Here is a 20069-nt window from a genome sequence, read left to right as displayed (position 1 = left end):
AACATATCTAACGTGTTTGTTAAATCATCATTTTTCATATTTAAGCCTATAGTTTCTGCATTATCTGGCACCTTAAACCTATTCGTTAATTTAATTGTAATTCTGCAAATTTTGCACTAAAAATTTCTTGAATCAGTGAAACTAATTTCTGTTTAATTAGTTAAGTGTTTTCTGACACAGTGTCCCGTTTTATGATGCATATTAGTAACCTGTAGTCACAAGAGACCATGAACTGATTTAAAACCAAAACAATCGGTGCGATTTGTTTAATAATTGGTAACCTATAGCCAGTGATATTTTTATACTACTTCATTCTTTCCACATACATTTGATGCCGAGGTATTTCTTGCAAAATGTGTTTAGAATATTTTTTTTTCAGTAACTTCCTCTAGCATGTCTTCGACATAGTTTCTGATATTTTATCCGGAGTTCCCTACTTAAAAGTCATTTTCCATCCTTTGTTCTCATTTTTGAATTAATATTGCCTCTACTGTCCTATAGTTTGATTTACCAGTTCTTATAATACCTTACTAGGCTTTTGCGATACAAATTTCTGCTATTTCCAACGAGCATATAAAAATGTGTGTGCTTTCTGTTATGTTGAGGTTCCTTGAATACCATTCAGTAATTGGACCTTTGTTTTCCTTGTGTTGATAATCAACATACTTCTGACAACCTTCTTGGTTTGAGTCTCTATAGTGAAACATTTACTGTATGGGGCTCTATCTGATTCTCTTCCTTTCTTCAGACCTCCGATACCCTACTGATATCCCACTTGAAAACGTGAACTTCTGCTGGTGCTTTTAGCAGTTTATCTTCACTCTTAAAAGTCCTTCAGTCTAAGGCCCTTATATGTGGGTTGAAGAGACAACTCTTTATGATGGAAGACAAAATTATTGAACACAGATCGTTGTAAGTAGGTAGGAAACGACCATAGAATCCTAAATTTCGTTTAGAATGCAATTTAATGCGGTAAAGAGGATACACAGCGAATTTTCCGTGATATTCGTAATAATTCGTACACATACGTTTTTCTTTTTTTCTACCGTTTCTGTCGCATATGCAGTACGCTTGGCAAAGGCTTAATGAAACTTAGCTACATATTGTGCCTTGGGCGAGGCCACAAATATGCAGCACAGTAATGAACTCCCGAATTTGTTTACCTGCCAGCTTGCATTGGCAGGCTGATGCGGTTGCAGCACACGAAGATAGTGTTGACACACAAGTGGATTGCCACAATTCGCTGCGTTTGCACATATTGTTGTCACAACTGCGGTACACACATAATTTATAATTTCTGACTTCCAGTGAAAGCTGTCGACGTATTTATGAATTCAATCAATTCTCATTGTACTCGTATATCCATGTGGTAATTGCAATCGTCAGCCAACTCGCCATTTTTGAATAACTTTAACAGGACAAAAACAGGAACAACTTTATGGACGTTACAGGAAATCTCTGTTATATAGCCCACGCGACAGAAACATCCTGAAACTAACGATTGCGATGGAACACTACCATCTGACAAGATTGAATTCACTGATCTGCATGCATGTTGACTGTCACCCATCTTCTCAGTTTCTAAAAGGAAGACAGATTTTGGTCTAACGTCCTGTCTACGAGGTTATTATAAACGGACTACAAGCTGTGACTGGAGATGGAAATATTCCCTGTTCTTTTCGCGTCATTTATTAGAATCACAGAAAACGTAAATCTAAAGGGGCAGTCAGGGATTTGAATCGCTGTCCTCTCGAATACGCGTCCAACACCTTACCTTGCCACTAGGCCATCTCGCTTGAAAAGTACTGAGCATACTCCACTGGAATTTGTATGATCGGGGCCTCGAACTCATCGTCTCCTTCCGATGGAAAGTTCTCTATCAACAATGTAAAATGGTGTCGCTTCACTGCATTAGGAATGAATTGTCTGGAAAGTAATGTAGGGCAATGGACGCTGTAGCGATTTCATCAAGTTTCAGACCGGCTGTCAACCATTTCAAATGACGCAGTGCTTCGCGATGCCGACCAAAGTCCATCATGAAGTACCACCTACGGGCATTTACACGTTTGAAAAATACCGCCGGCCATCGTTCAAAAAGGACTCTAGAACACCAAAAGGCAAAAGTCGTTCTCTTTTGGCCACCTCTTTGCTATGAGATCGAAATGTCTCACGAAGACATCCTTGCGTAAAACTCACTCGGTTTACTTGCTAATTATTATCTGAGTGAAATCGCGAGCATTCGACGGAATGCTCTATCCGCTAAATTCGGAACAACTGAGTGTCGTGGTTGCTGTTTTGGGGGGCGTTTATTCCCCATAGATGGTTTGTATTGGTCGGCGTATGTTATCGTTATATCATACTGCTGAAGACTGGGTGCTTGCCTGCATAGGCATTGCCAGAGCTCTCGTAGGAACGTAAACATTTCGGAACATTCCCTGTGTTTTTTTGCTCAGCATCGAGAGATCTCTTCTGGGCACCACTAAAATTATACTGGTACATTAGAGCAGTACCTTTATTTGGTGATGTTTTTTCTGGCATTGAACTTTACAGGCAGCGCACTAATTTATTCTATGCCAAGGTCAAGGCGATCTGACGAGAAAGCTAAATAAGTCTCTCCGTGCGTGGGAATCGCATTATTGTGCGAACGATATGGGCAGCAGACACTGGTACATATGGAAGGCCGTGATGCGGATAGCCGAACGGTTAAGGCGGCCGCTCGCGTAGAGCGGCAAATCTGTGTTCGAATCCCGGTTCGGCACTAATTTTCTTTTGCTAGCGGTAAATTAAATAGCTATGGTGTTAACGCATTTTCAATCGGCGAATACATTTTATGAACTACGATTATAGTCGTTGTGGCGCACCTTCTAATTTCTACTCCTTTTTTAATAATACAATCCCAGTACCTGATTGTAGATGCGATGGACAAGATTTCACTCTCTCTAAATATTATTCTGTGTTTATTTGTCAGACTTTATTCATAAACTATTTCTCAAGTTCTCTATTTCCAATGTGACTTTGAAAATGGTCAATAAACTGTGTTGGCATAACGTATTCCGACTATCCCCCTGAATCTATTAAGTCGTTCCGTCATGATTTGATGATCACCTGCTTCTTGTACGGCGTTTAGTTTTTTGAAATGAGCAACATAACGACTATAGGTTCTCCATTTTCCCCAGCAGTGGCCACATTCGTGAGGGAGCATTTTGACGAACGTGCATTAAGTTTGGCTCCATTTCGCAAATCTTCGCCGACCAATCACAATCCCTCCATGGGCTATAAATGGTCACAATACCTGCAGCCATGACAGTCACTTGTTCTTTACGAAGACCGTGGATGATTTCAACGAAAGGTTTCGAAAGCCGGAGATTTTACACAGATTTGACGCTACGAGTAAACGGGAGTGTTTTATACTACGTGCCTTCTTTGTTTGGTGTAATGGACGGGGCTATTAAGTGTTGTGGAGAGTAGAGGACTGATGATCCATTGTCTCCGATACGGTTTCTAGCTAAGAAGGCACTACAATGATGAGTGAAGTGTTCTGCGCGCTTCTCTGCCATTCGTATCAGTGATATGAGTTTTATTCTTCAGCAGGCTGCTGACATCTTTCCATTGGCACTAAAATAATTTTTCCCCGGAAGGTCGCCATGTCAGTAACTTGCTGATGTCGTTTTAGAAGATCTTGTCCTTTACATCCACAGCCTCATTTTATACTAGTATACCAGCATGAACTAATATAGTGGACAGAAAATTGTAAGTTCTTAGGAATGCACATTGATGTGAACTTCAGCTGTAAAAACCATATAGTAGACTTACTAAAATTTTTGGTTTCGGCTGCTTTTTTCAGGAGAGTAATTACCAAGTATTTGGATATGAAAATCAGTAAGCTAGCAAATTTTGCATACTTTCATTACTGAAGTCTTATGTGATAACATACTGGAGTAACCACACACGTAGACGAAAATTATTCTTTGCACAGAAGAAAGTTATGTGTGGAGCTCACAAACACATCTATCGTAGCCAGTATCTCTTCAAGCAGCCGCAATTATTAACCACAGACTCGCACTACATTTATTCATATATGAAATTTGTTATCAAAATCCCATCTGAGTCTGAGAGTTCCCGAAACATTCACAAGCCAAACACTAGAAGGAAAAATGACCTTCATTACCGTTTAATGAATCTACGCCATATAACGGAGTGAAATACGCAAGTTTGCAGCTATAAGACCCTTTGACAACCTTTCCATGGAAATAAAATTCCAAATGTAGATTTACGATCATTCTCCTTAACAACTCCCTATATACCACATAGAAATTCTTGAATAAAAAAAGTAGTCACTTTCGTAGAAAAACATGTAAAAGGTCATCGTCTAACCCTATAAACTTTTTTTTCTACTTGTGTGAGTGTACGTGTGTGTGTGTGTGTTTTCTATTGGTTTTATCGCAAATATGATGTGTTGAACAACTAACTAATTAGCTAACTAACAAATGTTCTTATTGTACTATGGCAGGAAGATTGGACTGACAAAAAAGAGACTATTATGATGCTACAACTGAACGACGCTTCTGTACATAGCCTCAGGAGAAGATCCTAGTTCTAGCAGAAGCTTTCATATGGCAGCACAGCTTGTGTAACATAAATAACACCTTTCTTCTTGCTAAAGGCAGAAATAACTGTTGATTTTACAGTAAGCACTCGGCTTTTGGCGACACCGTACACTTTCACATTAAGACAGTAGCAGTTGTGGTGTGCTGAGGTACTCACAGACTGCGGAGCCTGGGACAGATGGAGCAGAGTGAGGCGGGCACCTCCTGGAGTCCAGCCCTGTCCAGCCGCAGGATCTCCAGCGCCGTTGTGCCCTCCAGGTTGGGGAACTCGGTCAGCTCCCGCGCATCGGACAGGATGCTGGCACAGAAAAGCAGAAGAAACTCTGGCAGGATACAACTAGCACACTATGAATATCCGCGTGGCTGCTACGGTCGCAGGTTCGAATCCTGCCTCGGGCATGGATGTGTGTGATGTCCTTAAGTTAGGTTTAAGTAGTTCTAAGTTCTAGGGGACTGATGACCACAGATGTTAAGTCCCATAGTGCTCAGAGCCATTTGAACCATTTGAACTATGAATATCAGCAAGTTCAAAACAGGGGCATCATGAAATATGGTAGTATTCCTGAACATCACTGACGAAGATTCAGGACAGTCGCCCTAAAGTGAAAATGAAGTTAACGGGGTATGCATGGCAGTATTAACTCTCACCAAGGTACTAGCCACTGTTATGTGAAACCAACAGAGACTAATCGCGAAAAAGCCTGCCCGAGGAACTCTAACGTCGGCACATATACAGAGTGCATCGTAACTAATTGTGAAGCGTGGAGAAACTAAACAACATTAGATGCAAAACACTTTTGACTAAATATGGGAACACAAACGAGTTATTTGCGAGAAAACTGCGGAATTTCAGTATGAAATATTGTCCTAGTTAGGTTAAATGTGTTTCGAATGTAAAATTTCCTATTAAGTCCCCGTCTAATCCATGGGTTTTTACCTCATCTCTTCATAGCCTAACCTCAATCTTGTGATGCCGTTTGACGCAATTCTGTGCTGCAAGTTGCAAGATGTGTGTTTTTTAAGTTTCCTGGTCGAAATACTCTCCCCAATCGAACAGAGTGCTAACTCCACAAGCAGAAAATCTTGTTTTAAGTTATAATATATAATACTGTATAAAGATACGTCATTGTTTAAAGTTGTTGCCAAAACTCTCTGAAAGTTCTTGACAAATTTAATTCACATATTTACACGATTATTTAGTTCAGACGAACACATGTTGTTCATTTTCTTCATTATATATGGTATATCAATACATATATACTAAGTAAAGGCGAAACTTTGTTGCCAAAATTTCGAAAATTTCTTGACAAATTTATGTCTAAATTTTACACGGTATTCTAATAAACGTTCGTACGAACATAGGCTACATACTTTTTTTTCAAATGTGTATGGTATAAAAAATATATTCTCTATAAAAGATAAAATCTTTTAGGAAATATCGCGAGAAGTTCTTGACTGAATTACTTAAAATTTTTACACGATAATGTAATATACATTTATATAGATATATACTAAGTATTTTTAAAACAAGAGTGAACGAGTTTTTCCGTTAAAACCGACTCCAAGAAAGAAAATGCTGTGCTTAGCTGTGGTGTGAAAATTTGTGGCCTCGTTTTCTTTCACGTAGTCAGTTTTAGCTATGATAGCGCCGCATTTGCACTACTAGCAAAACTGTTTCTTCCATGTATATTCTCTCTCCTTATATATAATTTTTAACGAAAATCATATACTCAACTATGTGCTGTTTTGCTTTCTTCCTCGCGCTTGGTTTTAGCAGATAACAGATAGGTTCTATTAATTGCCTTTTGGCTAATGGTTTTGGAATACTACTGTGAAACCTGAATCGTTTTAAACGTCGTAGACTACCCGTTCACGGACTAAAACAATGCTAATTACTGCCATTGAAGCTACTATCCTCACAGATCCATCAGCAGGAGAGGTCTCACGTACCCCAGAAACCAATGAGCACAATTATTATACCCATTCATTTTAAGCGACTTCAGTTTTCAGTCAAGGTTTCGTTTGCAATAGCAATAAACAAGAAGGCTCAATGGCAACGAGAGGGGGAAAGAGAAGATCGACAGAGAGGGGAAGGAAATGGACACAGAGAGGGACAAGGATCAAAATAATGGTGAGTTTGGAGGCAGAAATGGAGTGTTATAAGGGGGAAGGGGGGAGGAGAGCAGATGGACAGACAGAGAAAGGTGATGTACAGAGAGAGGTGGAGCAGGAGGAGATAGATAAAGAGAGGGGGAGGAAGAGAAGAGGAGTACGACGTGTATCCAATTCCCATACATATTTAGCAATTGCGAAGCCGGTTTCACCGGTTAAGCACAAACATTGTTTGTATTAGATCAGATTCGATACATTATACGTTCCGTACACCAGGTTACATGTCAGAAAACAATGATAAATAACACATCTTAAAAAAAGGGAGAGATGCTCATTTCATTACGCAGCTGGTAAGGGGAATGATTCACAGGGCTGTATAAAATGTCAAAAAATTATACATTTCTTAGTTTAAGTGTTTATTTTAAAGTACATAACCAGCATTTAAATATATACATACTTAGCTGGATAAGGTAATTCAGTGGCTGTTGCAACCAAACATCGACAATACAAAAACAGTCTACAAGATTTATTTAAACAAATTACACAATTTCTCTAGAACTGTACCGAAGTAAGATATTACATAGATTTCACCTCATGTGATACCGTTAATGACAGGTACATAATTTTTTCTGCTAAGAAATTTCACTGAGTTTGCGCATAATTAATACTTTAGTTTTCCTTTAGACTATAATATGTTGATAAGCTGTGTACTTGGCAGTACTATTTGGTATATCAAATTCAATGAACAAGCTTCTGCAAGACGTTCTTGAATAGCCCTCCTCCATGGCTTACTCCAATGTACCGTATGACAATACGGCATGAAACTATGCCAGACTTTCTATTTTATATCCCGTATGACCCATACATTTAAATAGGTAAAAAATATTCATCAGCACTGTTGGATGCTCGCCCAAAAAATTACTGCTATGAACGTATTCCATTTAGAAGGGTTCTTACTTTATAGACATATTTTTTTGTGTTCTGAACTCCATATAGAGATTTCTTCTTAAAGTTTAATGACACTGAACTGGTTAGGAAACTTATCAACATCCACAAAAATTTCATTAATAAGCCTTTCTAAAATATATTTTACACTGACAGGAAAAAAAATCGCAACACACAAAAAAAAAAGTACTGTAGTGAGACTTCAGGAAAAAATTGTCTAGGTAACTATTTAAGCGATTATCACTGCAAGATCACAGTTTAATGTAAGCGCGATATAATCCATTGTAAATGTGAAATTCTTGTACGTGAATAATCAGTGTAATCTCCAGAATTTTGAATCCAAGCATACGAACGTGCATGCATTGTGTCTTTCAGGTGCTAGCTGTCACTGTATGCTGGCCTCCACGGGCTGCTTACACCACATCGACCGGTTATGAAAACGGCGGAAGTACGCACTTTACAGGAGATTTTAGGTTTTATTTCAGTGGTTTTATCCATTTGGTGTTTATTGGATGTTATAATACATCCTACGTGGTGTTATCCGGCCTGGCTCATTCAGCAGCCAGGTTTTGTACATTTTTACAAACATCTTTTGGGTGTACTCAGCTTTATTATGACAACCCAACATTGACTTTTAACGTGGACAGCTTCCCGAAAGCTGGAACTCCGCAATTGTACATCTAAATTATGGAAATATAGCCATTGTGAACCTGAAGATGCGTCTATACGGACATGGAAACGGTAGTTGCGAATAAGGCACCCTCACTCAGCTATGCGGCTTTTGAAAACACCTCATCATTCTTGACTTTTTAATCGTTGTAATTTTTGTGATACTTTGAACAGTTATTAAGTGTTGAGTGTTGTTATCGTTATTCTTTAACAGAACGCTTCCCTTTAAAGAGAAACGAAATCTTCTATTCTTCACCATTATGAGCAATATTTTGTGTTAGTTCTATCACGTAGATCGTCGTAGCAGTGCTCTGAGATATTTAATCGATATAGTTGAGAGATTATATTATTACGTATTACGTTCACTTCACTGACACCAAGTCCCGTCAATTGGGAATTCAGTGGTGTCAAACGAGAGCTCATTGGAGGACAGCCCACATACTGCTGTTGTAACCCAACATGCTCCACAGAGGGTCGACATTTTGCCTTGGCCTCATCGATCACCAGATCTGTTTCTAATCGAGCTCATATCTCATATGGGACATCATCAGATGACAACTCCAGCGTCATCCTCAAACAACATTAATCGTCCCTTACTGACAGACAAAGTGCAACAGACGTGGAGTTCCATCCCACAAAATGACATCCGGCATTTGTACAACACAATACATACATATTTGCGTGCTTGCATTTAAAATTCTGGCAGTTATACCGGTTATTAATGCATCAGAATTTCACATTTGCAATGGCTTATCCCATGCTTACATCAACATATGACCTTGCAGTGATAATCACTTAAGTAGGTTACCAAGACAAATATATTCCCGAGACTTTTTTTGGTGCTGCGATTTTTTCCGTTCGTATATGAAGTGTTGGTTGAACATCATTCAGAATTTCAAGCAGGGATGTGGTAGGAGGGAGAGCGGAAGCAGAGGGTCTCGTGTGGCAGCCGGGGGCGGCTTCCGATGAATGAAGGGCGTGGCGCATTCCACGCAAGGTCGAACTGAGTGTCAGCGCGTCCGCTGTGCGTGCGCTGCTGCGAATGGGTCCACTGGTTTTTCCAGTGGACGAGCTACATCGCTGGCACCGCCCCTTCATAATGAAGAAAAAGTACCGCCTTGTGTTCAGCCAGTTATAATTTCAAGTCTGCCCTGGTACCCGCTGTAATAATTACTTTGCACTTGCTAGCCCACGCCTTTGCGGATGTCTGTGCACGTATCTGTAGAGATCCGCTATAACAGTTACTCGTAGACAAAAGTCAAAGATCAGTGTAAATTCCACTATTTTCCTCTATTTATATTACATAGGATCGATAGTGATAAATCAAAAATGATTCAAATGGCTCTGAGCACTATGGGACTTAACTTCTGAGGTCATCAGTCCCCTAGAACTTAGAACTACTTAAACCTAACTAACCAAAGGACATCACGCACGTCCATGCCCGAGGCAGGATTCGAACCTGCGAGCGTAGCGGTCGCGCGGTTCCTGACTGAAGCGCCTGGAGCCGCTCGGACACTCCGGCCGGCGATAGTCATAATTATTAGCGTATTAAGTCACTACTAAGACACTACTCATTCGGGACACGGGAGCCACTAGTTTGGCCGGAACGCACCGTGTCCTGACTCCGTAAGGGCTAAAGATAGTGACATGTCCTTTTCTCCCCTTTTCCATACACGTACACACGCAATTTATAGACATAGACGTAGACGAATGTAATGTATTGCGAATACATAGAAAGAAGGATCCTTTATTGTATGATTATATGATAGCGGAACAAACACTGGTAGCAGTTACTTCTGTAAAATATCTGGGAGTATGCGTGCGGAACGATTTGAAGTGGAATGATCATATAAAATTAATTGTTGGTAAGGCGGGTACCAGGTTGAAATTCATTGCGAGAGTCCTTAGAAAATGTAGTCCATCAACAAAGGAGGTGGCTTACAAAACACTCGTTCAACCTATACTTGAGTATTGCTCATCAGTGTGGGATCCGTACCAGATCGGGTTGACGGAGAAGATAGAGAAGATCCAAAGAAGAGCGGCGCGTTTCGTCACAGGGTTATTTGGTAACCGTGATAGCGTTACGGAGATGTTTATCAAACTCAAGTGGCAGACTCTGCAAGAGAGGCGCTCTGCATCGCGGTGTAGCTTGCTCGCCAGGTTTCGAGAGGGTGCGTTACTGGATGAGGTATTGAATATATTGCTTCCCCCTACTTATACCTCCAGAGGAGATCACGAATGTAAAATTAGAGAGATTCGAGCGCGCAAGGAGGCTTTCAGACAGTCGTTCTTCCCGCGAACCATACGCGACTGGAACAGAAAAGGGAGGTAATGACAGTGGCACGTAAAGTGCCCTCCGCCACACACCGTTGAGTGGCTTGCGGAGTATAAATGTAGATATAGATGTATTTCCATGATAACAGCGACATCCCTGTTGCCTTTACTTTAACAGTTCTCACTTACGTTGCTACCGAATCCTGCCCCAAAGCGACTTGTCGGCCATTCTAGAACACTGCAACATTCCCAACTTTAAATTCATTTTATGATTCATGTATGTGTTTTGTATTCGACATAAACAATCTCCATGTTTAAAAAGAAATACCCTGACTTACTCATCATCGCCCAGTCCAAACCGCTGAGAAAAAAAGCGTCAAATATGTAGAGTGTCTTGATCTTACACTTTAGACATGTTTAAGAAGAGACTTTCCGGGATGAAATGTTTCTTGAAAATATGTCGCTATTAAAGCAGTTTTGAGGCTAGAACTACTAAAATTGGTATTTGGTTTCTTGGTCAGAAGTAAAAAAATAAGCGTTAAACATTTTTTGGAATTTAATCTCTATGAGAGTAAAATAGTAGGTGCAACTTTGTTTCGCAAATACATCATTATTAAAGAGCTATTAAAGCGTTTTTGAAACTGCAGCTATGAGAATTGGTATTATACTTCTTGGTTAGAAATAAAAAACATACGTATTCCAGTGCCTTCGGAAATTCAATCCCTAGGGGAGTGAAATAGGGGATGAAATGTTTTGTGAAAATATTTCGTTATGGAAGCATTTTCAAAGCTATATCTCTGAGAATTTGAATTTGACTTCTCGGTTAGAAACACAAATTACGTCATTGAATGTTTTTGGAAATTCAGTCCTTAAGGGTGTGAAATAGGATAAGACCGATTCACCGACTCATCAGCGGCTAGCCCAAACAACTAAGGAGAGAAACTTGAAGAGCGTGTTGATCTTATACTGAAGGCACCGTTTAGTAAGGGATTGTACGAAATTCCACAGTGCTCCTAAGCGAGTGAAGTATGGGATGAAAGATTTTTTTAAAAATAAATGTCGCTAATAAGGCTATTTTGAAGTTAGAACTATTAAGATTGATATTTGATTCCTACAACATATATTTAAAAAATACTTGCTTTAGCATTTTTAATAAAGGGGTAAAATAGTCTGTGAAACTTTCTTTTGAAACAAATCATTATTAACGAACTATTAAAACAATTTTAAAACTGCATCTGTCTACACTGATATTTTACTTTGTGACACCGAAAATGGAAATAAAATACCTTCTGCACCATCTAAAATTTGTCGGCGTTTACTATCCTTTGATAACTTGTCCCGTACTTCTAATTCTGACTATATAGGCTTTGTTACAGAGACCATATTAAATATGTAATGCATGTAGTAGTGTATTTATTTCCGAACTTATATAACTGATTATAACTATAATGTCATCATCATCATTAGCCAGATCTATCACTTAATGATGTGGCCTCTTTGAGTCGGCGTATAACAAAGCATACCAGTAAGATCTACCATTTCTACCGATCCTGAGCTTACCGTTACCAATTGAATCCCACTGTCTTTCTTATATCTCTGTCCCATCTGTCCGGTGGTCTTCCTCTGGGTCTTTGTTTGGAAAACTGGGCTTCAGTCTAGGACTTGTTTAGACAATCTTTTGTTCGAGCAACATGACCAGCCCACTGCCATTTCAATGTATTCATTCTTTCGACTACGTCGATGACCTTCGTTGTTTGTCTTATTTCGACAGCTCTATTCCTGTCTTTTTTCGTGTAACCCAACATCGATCTTTCCATTCCTCTTTGGGCTACTGTTAGCTTCCTAACAATGAACTCATCTAATGTCCATGTTTCAATGGTTCAAATGGCTCTAAGCGCTATGGGACTTAAAGTCTGAGGTCATCAGTCCCATGGACTTAGAACTAACCTAAGGACATCACACACATCCATGCCCGAGGCAGGATTCGAAACTGCGACCGTAGCAGCAGCGCGGTTCCAGACTGAAGCGCCTAGAACCACTCGGTCACAACGGCTGGCTCCATGTTTCGCAGCCATAAGTTATTACTGGTACTATGCATTGGTCAAATATAGATTTCTTCAGCTCAACCGACACCTTATATTTCAAAATTGAAGAGTGCTTCCCATAAGCTTGCCAGCCCAATTTAATTCATCGTAATATTCCTGGTTTAAAGTCTCCTTTCACGTTTATCAGTTTACCCAGCTAGATATATTCTGTGACTTTTTGGGAGTTGTGTACTTCCAACTGATATACTTCCCTCAGGCGTCCATTCATTGATCATTATCTTGGTTTTATCAGTGTTCATTTTTAGTTAAATTGATAACTCTAATGTAAATATTGTAAATTGCTGGGTAATATTCAAGGAAACTTTAATTTTAATGTAGCAACGACGAAATGGCATTAGCTGAGCCGTTGTTTATATTTGCGTATTAATAATCTCCGTCGCGGAAGCGGAGCAGTTTGAGTGATGAAAGAGTGCGAAAGTGTTTGTTGGGCGCTCCTGCAGTCGCAGTGTGCAGCTATGATAGCGCCAGTGTAGGCGCAACTAATTCGTTAACCCGCGAATATTGAGAGCACGGAAGGAGTGGATAGGCGGAGGAAGCTGCAATTCTAACTATTGCCTGCCTCATAGTTATCCGTGGCTCTGGAGACGACCCGTGGATCTCAATCAGCAGTAGTACCAGTAGCGGCTCAGCATTCTCGTCGGCTACATTCTTCATCGTCCACCCAGCTACATCGTAATACGGTTAAGTGACAGATTTTGTAGAGGCATCACACAGAGGCATTTCTTTGGCAAAGTATGACTAACTTGAATAATAACGTGCAACAGTTAAAACATGTAGGGCACCTGTGTTATCATTGTCCGCAGACATTATTACCAAACAGAGTCCCCTTCCTTTCTATGAAATCACCGAGTGTCATCAAAATATGCAAACTGATTCATTATTTACTGCCAGTTTTGTTTATTTGCTAACGACCAGTTTCAGTCTCATTTTTCTGCCTCAGTAACTGTTCATTCTTGTATTGCATAACAGAGACTTAACTAATTTGCAGTTTTGAGTAGGAACTTCATTCACTTAGAGTAACGTAAAGTTTCACTGGCAAAACTAATAAATATAGATACAATACAAATAAAGAGTGAGCAATTTAATTTATTCTGTATTCAGCTTAGCGACTTCTTCTGGATTTGTAATATTTTATTGTTGTTATATTAAAAATAAAAACAATTTCTCGTTTGCTTAAAGTGAATTCAATTCAATTTTTTAGTAATCAAACGTAAATTGCTTGCCTTTTTCTAAATTTTGCATTACGTTACACTGGCGTTACTGAAACTAATTTTTACGCAACAAAGTGTTAGTTACATGTATTTGACCAGTGACTTCTTTTAACTTTACGTTCAAAATATAGTATTTCAGAATAAGTAACTGCAAACTCAGTGCTTTCTGATTCATTTATTTTCTCGTGAACTGTTGTGTTGCGGAAAGCGTGACGACCTTGTGTTGCCACACCAGTGATTATTTGCTAACATTTCTTTGCCATTACCTTTCTCATGATTGTGGAGATTCATTAGCCTGGTGTGCTGGCGGCCTTTTAATTACCCCTTTTCAGCTAATCAGTACTTTACGTATTATCAATATATTTTGTATTAAAAATATTACGTAGTACCCTTTTTCCCGTTGTGGTTCGTGAGCGATTGCACCAAATTTCCACTCATTTCAGAACTATCATCAGTATTTAAAGTAGGTTTTGAATAGATCCTTCTTTCAGAAGGGTGTGCTGTACACTTTCCTCCTACTAACTGGTATTATTTTCCTTCCGTGGTTTTTGCGCGGTTTCCTACACCCAGTTAGATCACTACCGGGCTGGTAGCCATGTTCCGCCTCACTTACGCGATTTTCAAAAGTTTGTAAGACCAGATAACTGTTGTAGTATTTCGACGATGACAAGTCATTCCCACATGTCGGACATTTTGTGACATTTCACCTTAGCTCTTGATAACGACTATAAAACTGAAATCACGATGGTGTGAAAAACCAATAGGAAACTGCTCCTGTCGGTGAAAAGGGGAATATTTAGTTCCTTAAAAGGCTCTGACAGAATAGTGGAATGTCAGCTACCTCAAACCTGGTTCGATCTACCTTAGCAAAAAATTTAGCATTCTTTTCACAGCACATTCTAAATAGGGCAGTCAACTAAAACAGCCAAATGTCGACTCAAGCCTATGGACAGAGCTCTGGCGTATATAATGGATTAATGTGGTTTACAAAATTTTCACATCCACACACGCGGGTAAAAACTTGCGGACAATGGAATTGTGGTTGAGGAATCCGTAATCAAAAATACTGAAGCAGTTAATCAAATTTATCGAGGACATAATTGTGGAGATAAATGTCGTTTTCGTTCGTCACTGCTCTGGAGCACTGGGTTGAACACTGAAGGGAATTAATACTTCTACAAAGTGTTGAATGTGATGTACCTTGAGAGAACACGAAAATGCCGCAATTCACGAAGATCACATTTGGTTTTGAACCATGAGAATGTATTCCGAGGTTAGCGACATGTTAGAACTGGCGTATTGCTTTCTTGAATTTCAACCAACACTGTGGTCGATATCTTCGAAGTTTTGTAGCTATTTATGAACATTCAGATCAGCATGCTGCAATGCTAGAATTGCTCCAAACTGTAAATTTGGCTTATAAATCTGCTTAAAGGGGATATATGATATGAGGATGGATAGACTACAGAAATCGAAGCAAGATGCTGTCTAAGAGCAGTATAAATCACAGAGGGTAGAGGAACGTAGACAAAGATCTGTTTGCATAGATCTAAAATAATTTCCGAGACTAGGTATGTGCTAAAACTGTGAGCTATTGTTATCTGTAGCAGAAATGAAGACAGTGGGGAAAATATCATTTGCTACTGACCAACGAAAGTCATAATAATGTGTGACAATTTTTGTTTTCACTGTTTTAGGCTAAAACGTAGGTTTAAACAACGAGAACATGCAGCAGCGTTCACACAGATGTGACATACCTCCTAATATCGTGTCGGACATCCTTCTGCTGAGCCTAGTCCAGCAACTCCACATGGCATAGACTCACTAAGTCGTTGACGTCTCCTGAAGAAAAATTGATCCATGCTGCCTCTATAGCCGTCCATAATTGCGAAAGTGGTGCCGGTGTAGGATTTTGTGCACGAACTGACCTCTAGATTATGTCCATAGATGTTCGATGGGATTCATAATGGGCGATCTGGGTGGTCCAACCATTCGTGTTAGTTTAATAATTGGCACAGGATACTGACAGTTTGTTTATTATTTTTCTACATCTACATCTACATCATCACATTCAAGTGCCTGGCAGAGGGTCATCGAAACTCCTTCACAATCCTCTATTATTCCAATCTCGTATAGCGCGCGGAAAGAATGAACACCTATATCTTTCCGTACGAGCTCCGATTTCCCTTATTTTATCGTGGTGATCGTTCCTCCCTTTGTAGATCGGTGTCAACAAAGTACTTTATCATTCGGAGGAAACCGAGCGAGGTGGCGCAGTGGGTAGACACTGGACTCGCATTCGGGAGGACGACGGTTCAATCCCGCGTCCGGCCATCCTGATTTAGGTTTTCCGTGATTTCCCTAAATCGGTCCAGGCAAATGCCAGGATGGTTCCTTTCAAAGGGCACGGCCGACTTCGTTCCCCGTCATTCCCTAATCCGATGAGACCGATGAACTCGCTGTCTGGTCTTCTTCCCCAAAAACAACCCAACAACCCAACCCATTCGGAGGAGAAAGGTGGTGATTGGAATTTCGTGACAAGATTCCGTCGCAACTAAAACGCCTTTCTTTTAATGATTTCCAGCCCAAATCCTGTATCATTTCTGTGACACACTGTCCCATATTTCGCGATAATACAAAACGTGCAGCCTTTCTTTGAACTTTTTCGATGTACTCAGTCAGTCCTATCTGGTAAGGATCCCACATCGCGCAGTAGTATTCTAAAAGAGGACGGACAAGCGTAGTGCAGACAGTGTCCTTAGTAGGTCTATTATATTTTTTAAGTGTCGTGCCAATAAAACGCAGGCTTTGGTTACTCTTCCCCACAACATTTTCTAAGTGCTGCTTCCAATTTAAGTTGTTCGTAATTGTAATACCTAGGTATTTAGATGAATTTACGGCTTTTAGATGAGACTGATTTTTCGTGTAACCGAAGTTTAACGAGTTGCTTTTAGCACTCATATGGACGCCCTCACACTTTTCGTTATTTAGGGTCAACTGCCACTTTTCGCACCATTTAGATATTTCTTCTAAATTGTTTTGCAGTTTGTTTTGATCTTCTGATGACATTATTAGCCGATAAACGACAGCGTCATCTGCAAACAACCGAAGACGGCTGCTCAGATTGTCTCCCAAATCTTTTATATAGATAAGGAACAGCAAAGGGCCTATAACACTACCTTGGGGAATGCCAGGAATCACTTCCGTTCTACTCGATGACTTGCCGTCAATTACTACGAACTGTGACTTCTCTGACAGGAAATCACAACTCCAGTCACATATCTGAGACGATATTCCGTAAGCACGCTATTTCACTACGAGCCGCTTGTGTGGTACAGTGTCAAAAGCTTTCCGGAAATCCAGGAATACGGAATCGATCTGAAATTCCTGGTCAATAGCACTCAATACTTCATGTGAATAAAGAGCTAGTTGTGTTTCACAGGGACGATGTTTTCTAAACCCATGTTGACTGTGTGTCAATAGACGGTTTTCTTCGAGGTAGTTCATAATCTTCGAACACAATATATGTTCTACAATCCTGCTGCATATCGACGTTAACGATATGGGCCTGGTCCAGAAGACTTGCTTTTATTAAGTGATTGAAGTTGCTTCACTACTCCAAGGATATTTACTTCTACGTTACTCATGTTGGCAGCTGTTCTCAATTCGAATTCTGGAATATTTACTTCTTTTGTGAAGGCATTTCGGAAGGCTGTGTTTAGTAACTCTGCTTTGACAGCACTGTCTTCGATAGTATCTCCATTGCTATCGCGCAGAAAAGGCTTTGATTGTTTCTTGCCGCTAACATACATCACACACGACCAGAACCTCTTTGGATTTTCTGCCACGTTTCGATACAAAGTTTTGTTGTGGAAACTTATAGGCATCTCGCATTGAACTCCGCGCTAAATTTCGAGTTTCTGTAAAAGATAGCCAATCTTGGGGATTTTGCGTCTGTTTAAATTTGACATGTTTGTTTTGTTGTTCTGCAACAGTGTTCTAACCCGTTTTGTGTACCAAGGAGGGTCACCTCCGTCATTCGAGTTTCTGTAAAAGATCGCCAATCTTGGGGATTTTGCGTCTGTTTAAATTTGACATGTTTGTTTTGTTGTTCTGCAACAGTGTTCTAATCAGTTTTGTGTACCAAGGAGGGTCACCTCCGTCGTTTGTTAAGTTATTTGGTATAAATCTCTCAATTGCTGCCGATACTATTTCTTTGAATTTAAACCACAGCTGGTCTACATTCATATTATTAATTTGTAATGAGTGGAGAAAGTATCTCAGGAAGGCGTCAAATGAAATTTTATCTGCTTTTTTGAATAGGTATATTTTCCGGTTATTTTTCTTCGATTCTAAAGGAACAGATAATATTCCAAAATTTGAAAAATGAGAATGTTCGATGACATCCCCTCTACGAAATATTACACCAGTGAGCAAGGGTTCTCATAGACTGAAACCGGGACTCATCTGACCAGGCCACGGTTTTCAAATCGTCTGTGGTCAAACAGATACACTCACGATCCAAGGAGAAGTGCTGCAGGTGACGTCAAGCTGTTGGCAAAGACACTCGTCTACTACCATGTCACAACAGCGCCGTATTTCGCCGCAGTGTCCTGACGGATACGTTCGTCGTAAGTCTCACACTGATTTCTAAGATTATTTCACGCTGTGTTGCTTGTCTGTTGTCACTAGCAACTCTTCGCAAACGCCACTGTTCTCTGTCGTTAAAAAAGCTGTCGAGCCCTGCGTTGTCCGCGGTGAGAGGTGATGACTGAAATTTGGTATTTGCGGTGCGCTCTTGATACTGTCAATTTTGGAATATTGAATTCCCTGTCTACATCCGAAAAGGAAAGTCCCATGCATCTAGCTGCAACTACCATTCCCCGTCCAAAGTCTGTTAATTCTCGTCATACGCCCATAGCCACGTCAAAAAACTTTTTACTTGAATCCCCTGAGTACAAATGATAGCTCCGCCAATGCACTCCCCTTTTATGCCTTGTGTACGCGAAAATGCCGCCGTATGTATACGTGCTTATCGATATCCTATGACTTTTGTCATCTGAGTGTTTTTTCCGCATCGCTTGTACTTTTATGAATAGCTGCAAGCAGTGTCTTGTTAAGTGCTGGCCGGCTAGTTGAAGAGGAACATAATATCGTGAGGTGTAAACCTTTGGCCATAGTTCCCAATCTCTCCTCTGGACTCGCATTCGGGAGGACGACGGTTCAATCCCGCGTCCGGCCATCCTGATTTAGGTTTTCCGTGATTTCCCTAAATCGCTCCAGGCAAATGCCCGGATGGTTCCTTTCAAAGGGCACGGCCGACTTCCTTCCCCGTTCTTCCCTAATCCGATGAGACCGATGACCACGCTGTCTGGTCTCCTTCCCCGAAATAACCAACCAACCAATCTCTCCTCTGATTTCAAGCCTGATCCTGTGTCAACATTTTGATCTCTGCGTATCTGCTACACACGACACTTCCGATTAACTACCTTACTTATGCTGCTGTTGGTCTACTCACAGAAATTTTTAAAGTTTTGTCATATACTGCACCTAGCAGAGGAATATTCACTGCCCTTGAATACCGTAGCAAAGGTCCAAAGGACCTGTCTGTCTTTTGATAACAACATTTTACAATTTATTCGTAAACTATTTCTTATGATATTTCCTTTTATAATACCGTAATTGTCCGCTGCCATATGGCAGAACCGTATTTAAATGCTTGCAGTATTTTTCCGCTCTAGTGATGTCCGTTTTCTAAATTCATCTTCTATTCGTGGTAGCACTTTAGAAATTCATCATCAGAAACCTACTCCTGGGTTCAGTACAACACCCGATTCCAAAAGAACAGTTGCGCCTGTGTGATTCCGATATCACTGCTTCTGCGACGTTGTGCAACCTTTCTTTCTGTGTCAGAATTATTTTTCTTCGTCCTCTGTATCTTCACATTTATTGTTTCGTGATTTTCTGGAAGAAAGGAATCATTTACTTTCAATGTATTTATTCTCATCTGGAATTGTCTCTCTTGTCAATGGAAAATTTCTTCTAGTATTTCATTTGCTTCTGAAGGAAGGACTAAATCACTTACGTACTGGTATGTGCTCCTTCAAACTTTTATACCCATTACCGAATTTGTTATCACGCTTTCA

General features: G+C 40.1%; 1 protein-coding gene across 1 annotated transcript in view; it reads right to left on the bottom strand.

Moving 5' to 3' along the window:
- The window catches only part of LOC124622850 (lutropin-choriogonadotropic hormone receptor-like), a 410889-nt gene that overhangs the window by 195402 nt on the left and 195418 nt on the right, over window positions 1-20069 (bottom strand). The window contains exon 8 of the mRNA XM_047148642.1: window positions 4765-4905. Within this exon, the coding sequence (XP_047004598.1) occupies window positions 4765-4905 (141 nt within the window). The remainder of the gene's footprint in view (window positions 1-4764; window positions 4906-20069) is intronic.

This window comes from Schistocerca americana, chromosome 7 (assembly GCF_021461395.2).
Source record: "Schistocerca americana isolate TAMUIC-IGC-003095 chromosome 7, iqSchAmer2.1, whole genome shotgun sequence".
NCBI lineage: Eukaryota > Metazoa > Arthropoda > Insecta > Orthoptera > Acrididae > Schistocerca > Schistocerca americana.
Note: the sequence above shows the minus strand (reverse complement) of the source record. Positions and strands in the feature narration are given on the sequence as shown.